Raw genomic sequence first — 9704 nt, 5'->3', positions numbered from 1 at the left:
TCCTACTCGGGTTCTTCACTTTGGGTATGAGGATGACAACCGTGTCATTCCACCCTTCCGGCATCGGGCCCCCCCTTAAGACTGTGATTACCTCATCAATTACTTTGTCACCCATAAAATGCCAATGCTTCTTGTAAACGATAGAGGGCATCCCATCGGGCCCCGGGGCTTTGAGATCCTCAATATGATCAAGCACCGCTTTGACCTCTTCTCTAGACACTTCAGCTTCTAGAATGTTCCTCATGGCCTTAGTAACACGAGGTTGCACTTTGGTGAGAAGCTCGTTCAGTCGGTTACAACCAGTGGTAGAAAAAAGGTCCTGAAAAAAAGAGAGCACATAGTTATTTAAACCCTCTCCCGCCTTCACCTCCGACCCATCATCCTTCCTTATCATCTTGATTCTATTAGCTTTCTTCCTTGCCGACGCCACCGCCATAAAATATCGCGTACATCCATTCCCATCCTTCAGCCAAGTAACATGTGATAGCTGTTTTGCCTTCGTGTTCTTCTTCTCTTCTAAATCCTCCACAACACATCTAAGTCTAGCCTCTTCTCTAATCTTCTCCTCGGACACCGGTGCCCTCATGCAACGTTCCAGCTGGCCCCGTGCTGCTCTAAGGCGTCCCTCCAACTCCCCCGCCACCTCCTTACTCCACTTTTTCATTCTCCCAGCTACGTTCTTCATTGCAGCAGCAACATCACCTCTTCCCTCCAGGCACCCTTGTTCCCATGCCCCCTGAACTTCTGCACTGCAACCATCCTCTTGCAACCACCAGGCCTGAAAGCGAAAGCCACGGTCTCCACTCACAAGAACACCTCTACTCTCCCCCACCGTGGACACAATAACTGGTCGATGGTCGGAATGCCGGGGGCCTGCATTGATCACTGTAAAGTCTGGGAACCATTCACACCAGGTGGAATTTGCTGTAGCCCTATCCAAGCGCTCGCAGATATATGTATCGATCTCCCGACTGTGATCCCTCCACGTGTACTTTTCTCCTTCAAAGCCTATGTCACAAAGCTCACAGGCCTCCAAAGCTTCTCTAAACCGGTCCATGTGACATTGTGGACGAGTAACACCGTCGATCTTTTCATTGGAGGAAAGGATTTCATTGAAGTCTCCCAAGCAAAGCCATGGTCGACCAGTTTGGTGTTGTTGAGCTAGTAGTTTCATCACTTTCCATGTCTCCACCTTCCTCTCCGCTGCAGATTCACCGTACACCCCGGTTAGCCTCTACTCTCTTCCGTCATCCTCCACCACATCGACATCAATGTGCCTCCGGCCAAACGATCGCAACGACACATTGACTCCCCTCTTCCAGAAGAGAGCCACCCCCTACTCCGTCCTTCCGCACTCCAGACTACCATGTGGGGCAGTCTAAGTGTCCACCTGAATCTCTCTAGCTCTTTCTCAGTCATTTTTGTCTCCGCCAAAAACACCACATCGGGATCCTCCTCCCACCCTAAATCAAGGAGGCTACGAATTGCCGGGTCGTTCCCGAGTCCCCGGCAGTTCCATCCGACTATTTTCATTGCTCCCGGCGGGGCTGCTCCAGCAGCCCTGCCGATGTAGACTTGTTTGCCTCTTCATACTGCTCATATTGTCTTTCTCCCTGCACACTTTCCCCTCCTTCCACTCTACACTTCTTACTATCCATCTCTCTTCCCCTTCTGGCCCTCCTCTTTTCTGGCCGAGAACCGGTTCCCTCGCAGAGTCACACTCCGCCCTCACCTTATCTCTCCACTTCTTCCTATATCTCTTGCCCTATGGGTCCTTTTCCTTCCCACCTTTGGACGGATCATCCTTCCTGCCCTCCTCCTTCTCCAACATATGTCCCACTTGATCTTTTTCCGACACAACAATGGTGGTATTACTGTTTGCCAAAGATTGAGGTACTCCCGTCGCACTACCTTTTCCCGTCTCATCCATCCTCCGTGCAAGAGCCCCATCATCAAAGTCAAGCTTCGACGGCCTTCCTCCTTTCTTTGGGACTCCTAGAATCTTCTGCTGGCTAGTGACCTCCCCCCTTTCTCCGTCGCCCCCTCCCCTCCTCTTCAGACTTGGAATCGCTCTTCCGCCATGAGAGGTTATCACTGCCACTCCCCGACCGCCCCCCTGACCTACATGAACCATAGCCCCCCTCTTCCTGAGCTCCGGCTACCCCTTCTCCACACCCCATCGTCGACAGAACTCCTCCGCTGCCCTAGGTCCGCTCGCAGCCACCTCCTGAACTGTTGTTGTTCTTCCTTGGCTAGCTTGATCGAGCAGTATTTGTCCCCATGACCAATAACACTGCAGGTGTAGCAGAAATCAGGTAGATATTCATATGCAAATCTGCACCATCCTCCATTCTCATCCCCTTCCTCCCCTCCTGCGGCCACCATCTGCTTGTCATGCATCTCCTCCCCTTCTGACCCCTCAAATAACGTAAACCCTCTCATGATAGGTTTATCAATGCACATGCAGACTTTGATCCTTAGGTATTTTCCTATAGCATTCCCATCTGCACCAGTATGTGCTTCCTCAAACCGGCCAATTAGATTACCAATATCTTCAGCAGACTCCATATTCATCATGCCGAGTGGTAGATCAAAAACCCTAACCCAAATCGGGATTTTGTTGAACTGATAATCTTCCGGCCTTTTGCTAGGGTCATAATCTTCCACCACCACCAAGTCCTTGTCGAACATCCATGGGCCATTGTCCAGCGCCTTCCTCTTACCCGTCTCTTGGTTGAATGTTAACAGGAATTGGTTTACACCGATCTCCTTACAGTCGGTCCCCTTAATCGGGCACCAGATCTTCCCTAACGTGAGATTAATCGCATCCGAGTGCGCCAACTTCTCCGACAACACCTTCCCCACCGCCTGCGCCGCCGCGTTCTTTCCAGTCTCCTTCCCCGAGAACCTAATTCTGACGCCCTTCTTCTCCTCATCCGAGAGTTTCAGCCCCCTCATCAACCCCGCTACCCCCTCCATCACTACCCTTCTGCCTCCACAAACCCCCCTCAACTCCTCCTAGGGTTTAAAGTGTTTTACGACCACGCGCCCTAGGAGGAAACACGCAGAAGGCTTATGGTGGATCGGCAGGGAAAGGAACGGGAGAACTCGAAACAGATCCGGGTTCAGGACGATGGAGGCGATGGAACCCTAGGCGGCGCCGCACCAGATCGCAATCGCCCCCGGAATCGCCGGACAGAGCCACGTCAGCCGTCACCACATGGGACGGACCGATAGAGGGGTTCCTGACGTGGGAGAATCTATCAAAGCATGAAGATGGTTGTGCCACCGAAACGGTATAGCACCCCTGAAAAAAAGACGGTATAGCATCCATGGTATGCAGAACATGGTTTTGCCACCGCTGTTATACGTCATGACGCACTCGTATGTCATTCAGTCACCTACACTATCCGTTCTATTCCCAGGCTACAAAAATGCACAATCCTTTTTGTTCTTTTCCAGAAGCAACTAAAGTCGTGGAAACTTTGATAATTCCAAGCACCAACTAACCTCCATTTCGTTGGTGTACTGTACACCCATCAAAAAGTGCATCCTCCCAAATTCTCTCAATGCAGGAGAGATAATACTCAACAGACTCTGGCCTCTGCTTTTGCCCCTTCCTGTGGGCCATTTTGATGCTTTCTTTTCTTTAGCCATCTTCTTCCATCCATGCAACAAGGAATCAAATCTTAACTTTTTTTATTTCCTCGCACCACCATTCCTTTTTCGTTTCCATTGACCAAGATTGGGCATAAATGCCCCATGGGGCCTCCTCCTCAAGGTCGCTGCTTCCCCTTCGGCGCCCCCTGGGCATGGCGAATTGGAGAGCAGAGCATGCCCTACATACGGCGCTCGCTTGACGCCATGGACGACCGGGAGGGAGGCTGGAATGGAGGAGCTGGCCTCTTATTCTCCCTCCGGTTTGACCCCATGAGGGCGGGCTTCGATCGTGCTCTGGCCAGCTTCCCTGTTTCTGCGCTGATTAGCCGCCTTCTTGGATGGGGCAAGAACAGTGGCCAAGGGAGGCCGCAGGGGGCCGTGATGGTCGCCGCCGCCGTTGCTCTTTACGCGGCTGCGCTCTTTGTTTCAGATCAGCAGCCTCGCCGGCGACGCCTGGCTGCTTCTGCTGCAGCTAGGCCAACTTTTGGTATGCAGCTTGTTTCATTAGTTGATCGCACCCTGCGCTCGTGCTCAAATTCTGATCATCTGCGACTTGATTTGCATCGATTTGTCTGCAGCAACCAGACCTCGTGCTCTGCCTACGCCGGACGATGGCCTCAGAATTCTGTCATCGAATGTAAGTCATGATCCTTGGCTAGAGCTCCCGTTTCTCCATGATGGCGAATTCATGCAATCCAACTAAACTAATTGCTTGCCCTTCGTATCAAAGGATGAATATCTGGAAAACGTGATCCACCGCGTGTCGATCGGTGCCGGGGACGATGAGCCGGTTCTGGTGGCAAGAGTTCAGACCATGCCACCCGACGTGGCTGGAGCAACCTCTGCATGGGAAACGGAGCACGATAGGCTGGAGAAGGAAGAGGTCGAGCGATTCAAGCAGCTGTGGCTGTCGCTCGTGGAGCGGGAGCAGAGGCTGGAGCTCCGGCTGATGGACCTCGACGGCCTTATAGAGCAAGAGGCCACCGTGAAAGAGCTCGAGAACCGCGTCGGCCTCGCCGCCGTGGAGGCGCGGCTCCTGGAGCTCAAGGTCTTGTCGCTGGGTGAGGAGAACGAGAGGCTCAAGGCCCAGGCGGCGGAGCTGGAGGCCGTCCGGGCCCAGCTGGGGCGCGCCAAGGAGAAGCTGCGGGCGCTCAAGGAGCGGGTGCAGGTGGAGCGGGAGGAGTCTCAGAGCGAGGCGACGGCGCTCCGGGACAAGGTGACGGAGCTGGAAAATACCGGCGAAAAGAGGGAGAGGGTGCTGGCGGCGGAGGCGGCGGAGCTACGGAGGGCCAAGGCCGCGCTGGAGGAGGAGAACAGGGAGCTTGCTCGGAGGTTGCGGGATGCGGAGCAGGTCTCCTCCGCTGTTAGTTTGGTTCGTGAGGTAACTGCATTCCTCATTCTTGATTTGAATGCAACATTTTCTTCCATTTCGTTCATACGTAGTATTTGCGAAAATCAGTAGCACATGTCGATTTCTCCAGATTTGTGTGTCGATTTTCGAATGGCTTGCAGCTTTGGTCAAGTCAACAAAGACATATTCTGGGAGAGAAAAAAACAAAAACAAAAAAACATGGAACTGTATATTTCTTTGTCAACCAAAAAGTCCTTCTTTCTAAGCTCATGATGCTTTCAAATAGCAAATCCAACAAAATAGTTTACATTTGAAACCAGTTCTTTGGATGTCTTGATTACTTTTATGCTGGCTTGCTGTTTTGTTGGCAAAACGCAAGATGGCCTTTTCATCTTGATTGGTTTGGAACAAAGTGGCGGCTGAAATCTCTGCCAAGTTGTTTTTGTAATATGTCACTGTCACAACTTTGATTTTTTTTTTGAGAGTAAGCATAAGCTTTATTACGCAACCGCTGGGCCTAAATCGCCCGTTACAACGTCAGTCACAGCTTTGATTTGACGCTAAGGCTATGTTGAGAACCTTCTGAATTATTACTTGTTATTCTCATTTGGCTCTTGCGAGTTATTTACCCAAAACAACCATACTTGAGGCTAGGGTAACAATTTGATACCACACTCAAGGCAGGGCCCAAAAAATCATCAGAAATGCGCCTAATGCGTAACGCAGAGCACTGATGCTAGAATTTGATCGTGAAAACAGCAAAGCCGACAGGTGAGGCCCACCTGTCAGGCTGACATGGCGTGCCTATGTGGACAATTTGCTGACTTAGACAAGGGTCCCACCTGTCAATGACTCGACTATTTATCTTCTTCCTCTTATCTTTTCTTTTCCTATCAATTTGGGTCCCTGTAAACTTTCAACAAACGCAATCGGGTCCTTACAAACAAATTTAAAAAAAGCCATCGGGTCCTCTTGTGCTCAAGATCGAGAAGAGCTACGCCTGCAACTGCGCTCGCCGGCCAGCCGCCCTGAGGAGCGCAACGGCGAGAGGTCATGGCGCCGCTGCGGAGCTCCCTTCCCTCGCCCGGGTCGTCACCCAGTGCGCCCAGCCGTCGTAGAGCTCCCTCCTTTCGTCCATCGGCATCCAGTGCACCGCCGCGCTGCTTCTACCTCCATTAGCCCGAGCAGGAGGACCCGCGTAGGAGACGGCCTAGGGGCGGCCCGATGCTTCTTGCACCGCGAGCCACTGGTCGCGCCGCAGGTAGCCGCGATCCGTTAGGGCCCGGCGCTGCATCCGCCTTCATGGAAGTAGATCGAAGTCCAGCGGGGTGGCTCAACGAAGATGGTAGCTAGCTGTAGTGGGTGGACGGCACGCCGGTGGTTGGATGGCTCGCCGTGGTTGGACTCCGGCGGCGACGTGGGATGGCTGTTCTCGGTTTTTTTGTCAGGAATAGAGAGGGGAAGAAGAAGATGTATCCGATAGGTGGGGCCTTGGGCCACCTCAACGAATTATTCACATAGGCAGGCCACGTCAGCCCGGCAGGTGGGTCCAACTTGTCAGTTTCATTATTTTCACAGGCAAATCAGACAATCAGTGCTCTGCGTTACATATTAGGCAGATTTTTGGTGGTTTTTTGTGCCCTGCCTTAAATGTGGTACCAAGTTGTTACCCTAGCCCCAAATGTGATGGTTTTGAATAAATAACTCGGCTCTTGCGTGGTGCAATTGAACATATAAGGTGACCAATTAGTTTATCTTATGGTCACAGCTCGGCGATTATGACCTGAACAGCAACATTTTTTCATCTTATCTTTTCTGATGTATTACTATTTATAATAGGTTGAAACTTGCAATTATGCTAGTTGCGACACGTTTTAGCATTTCTTTTTTCTCGATCTTTATTCAATACCTTTCTAAACTATGTGAACGCCAAACGAATAAGTTGCTGCATTTTTTTATTCGTTTCAAAAAAAAAGTTGATGCATTTTTCCAAAACATCCTATAATTCTTGAGATTCAATGGCCAATTGGCGAATTACCCAAGCAAAATGGGGAGAATTCACGTTTTGTTGATAAGCCTTGGAATATATATATGCCAGTTTCTCCCTGTCCCACCGAGAAACCACGCGCACATGTGCCACTATCTTTTGAGAACATTCCCTCCCCACAAGTGCAAAGACTGAATTTTGCTTACTCTCTTTCCCTAACTGTCATGTGCTACTCTCTTTCCCTAACTGTCACAGGATTTCGATATGGGCAACCTTCTTTCGTCTATGTGGCTGAACATGCTAAACAATCTTACCCTTTTTTTTCTGAATTGATTAGGACGACATGGTTGATGAGGCAAGCTACCTGAGGGAGGCGAACGAGAGGCTGACGAGGCAGATCGAGCAGCTACACAGCGACCACTGCGCGCACGTCGAGGAGCTCGTATACCTCAAGTGGGTCAACGCCTGCCTCCGCCACGACCTCCGTGGCGGCGACCATCACCCCTCGTCCGCCCAGCAAGATCAGGACGGGGCTGGCAGCGCCATGCCGTCGGCCATGGACCTGAGCAAGAGCATGAGCTACCGCTCCAGCGAGAAGGCCAAGGAGCTCATGCTCCAGTATGGCAGCCTCGGCCTCGACGGCTACGACCCCGTGCTCTTCTCGCCGCTCAACGAGTCGACATACGGCGATGGCGAAAGTCACCAGCAGCGCGTTGGAGATCAGGACGAGCCAGGGCGGAGCCCGGTCGTGCCGTCGCCGGCCGCGGCCGCGGCCGCGCCCGAGCATCGGGCCGGGCATGGCAAGCTCAAGTTTCTGAGGAATATCAAGAAGCTGCTGGCGAGCAGCAGGAGGAGCCACGGCCACGACCGCAAGAGCAAGAAGGCCGCGCCGGACCACGAGCATCTGGAGAAGGCGATGCGGTGGCTGTCCTCCAGCAGCCACGACGCGCTCGGCGCAGACAGCTCGTACGAGAGCACGCCGCTGTCGTCGTGCGACCGGACGCCGCTGAGCAGCGTGACGACCGTGGACTTGCACGCCCGTGCGCGCGCCGGGGGGGCGCCCTCCGCGCCGAGGCTGGAGACGGAGACTAAGCTGGCGAGGTCCAAGAGCGACAATGGCGCGTCCTTCGGGCGGGAGGCGACCAGGTACCACGCTCTCCGGCCGGACCGCCCGGCCGGTCCCGGGACAGACGGGTTACACTCGCCGGAGAAGATTAGAAGGTACTCAGACGAGTTGACAAGCTCCTGATCAGTATGTTAGTGCATGGGACGCTCTCCTGCAGGGTGATGCTTTTGCACAATAAACTCACTAACAGCAACCGGTCTGTAAGACGAAATGGCAATTTTCTTCATGTTCTTGTGTAAAATACATGTTGAAGGGGCGCTTGGATTGAGACGTTCGACAAATGGCGCTTTTATTAGCTTTAAATGTAGCATTAAAATCATAATGAATACACAGCAAAACCAAGTTCAAAAGTAAATAGAAAATTTAAAAGACGTTAGGCAGCAACACAGTTAAAAAAATAACGGACACCTGAATATATTACTCCCTTCAATCCAAAATAAATGTCGCAGCTTTGAACTAAGATTAGTTTGGAGGGAAAGGTTTATATTACAACTTGCGATTGTGGATCAAATATAGAGGAGAGATATAGGTGCCAAGATCTGGCATCGTCTCTTAATGCGATTTCTTTAAATCTATGAAGCCAAAGCGAGAAGCGTGATCCTGAAGAGATGGTTCTTCTCAATGATGAGTGCATTGCGCGAATCCCAAATTTTTTAAAAGATGGTGAGCACAACAAATGGACTCTCTCTCTGTGCATGCGTGACCCCTGGCAGGAGTAAAATGCACAGAACCATCACTTTCGTGTTACAACTTGCATAAAACCATCACTTTACAAAACATGACATTTTGCATCGAACCGAAGAATTGACAGTGGCAAAAAACACTAATGAAAAATGCTAAGTGATTCAGTGGCATCACTAATTAATTGGACCCACCTGTCGGGCTGAGTTGGCAAAAAGAAAATTACACATAGACATGTTGACTTGGTCTTCTCCCCCCTCCCGCCTCTCTCTCTCTCTCTCTCTCTCTCTTTCTCTCTCTCTCTCTCTCTTTGAAGCATTCGATCAAACACAGGACGAGCAGCGGCAGCCTCACGTCCTCCACCACCATTGCCTCCTCCTCCCCTGCCTCGGTGTCCCGCTCGCAGGCGCACGACACTCCTCTGCCTGGTCTGAGCCAGCGAGTCCACCGGTGCGGCAGTGTGGATCTCGCACCTCCTAGTTCGTGGCAGATGGTCAGCGTGGGAGGAGGCAGGTCGAGCTTGTGCACCTGACGAGGTGTTGTTCATGTTCGTGGTAAACGCCCGCGGGAAGCACATGCTGGTGAGTGCGGCGGAGATGCCGACCGCGCTGGCCAGGAGGGCGAAGATGAGCACGGTGGTGGTCACTGGTGGCCGCCGTCTCTCTCTCTCTCTCTCTCTCTCTCTCTCTCTCTCTCTCTCTCTCTCTCTCTCTCTCTCTCTTTGTGTGTGTGTGTGTGCATGCATGACCCCCGACAGGAGTATGCACAGAACCATCACTTTCGTGTCACAACCTGCATAAAACCATCACTTTACAAAACGTGACATTTTGCATTGAACCGAAGAATTGACAGTGGCAAAAAACACTAATGAAAAATGCTAAGTGATTCGATGACATCAC

The 9704-nt window shown here is 51.8% G+C and overlaps 1 protein-coding gene across 1 annotated transcript; it reads left to right on the top strand.

Annotated features, from left to right (window-relative positions):
• The first annotated feature begins 3566 nt into the window (after positions 1 to 3566).
• Positions 3567 to 8392, top strand: LOC119276151. The gene is made up of 4 exons (XM_037557145.1): positions 3567 to 4147; positions 4239 to 4297; positions 4391 to 5041; positions 7336 to 8392. Exons 1-4 carry the CDS (start codon positions 3763 to 3765, stop codon positions 8245 to 8247), a joined length of 2007 nt encoding a protein of 668 aa, XP_037413042.1. The 5' UTR covers positions 3567 to 3762; the 3' UTR covers positions 8248 to 8392.
• Positions 8393 to 9704: the final 1312 nt, after the last annotated feature.

Source organism: Triticum dicoccoides, chromosome 3B (genome assembly GCF_002162155.2).
Source record: "Triticum dicoccoides isolate Atlit2015 ecotype Zavitan chromosome 3B, WEW_v2.0, whole genome shotgun sequence".
In the NCBI taxonomy this organism is placed as follows: Eukaryota; Viridiplantae; Streptophyta; class Magnoliopsida; order Poales; family Poaceae; genus Triticum; species Triticum dicoccoides.
Note: the sequence above shows the minus strand (reverse complement) of the source record. Positions and strands in the feature narration are given on the sequence as shown.

Excerpts from the sequence above, each read along its gene's own strand:
- LOC119276151 (XM_037557145.1), top strand. The coding sequence starts at position 3,763 with ATGGGGCCTCCTCCTCAAGGTCGCTGCTTCCCCTTCGGCGCCCCCTGG. Across the intron at positions 4,298-4,390 it reads TCAGAATTCTGTCATCGAAT|GATGAATATCTGGAAAACGT; the intron begins GTAAGTCATGAT and ends TTCGTATCAAAG. Across the intron at positions 5,042-7,335 it reads CTGTTAGTTTGGTTCGTGAG|GACGACATGGTTGATGAGGC; the intron begins GTAACTGCATTC and ends TGAATTGATTAG.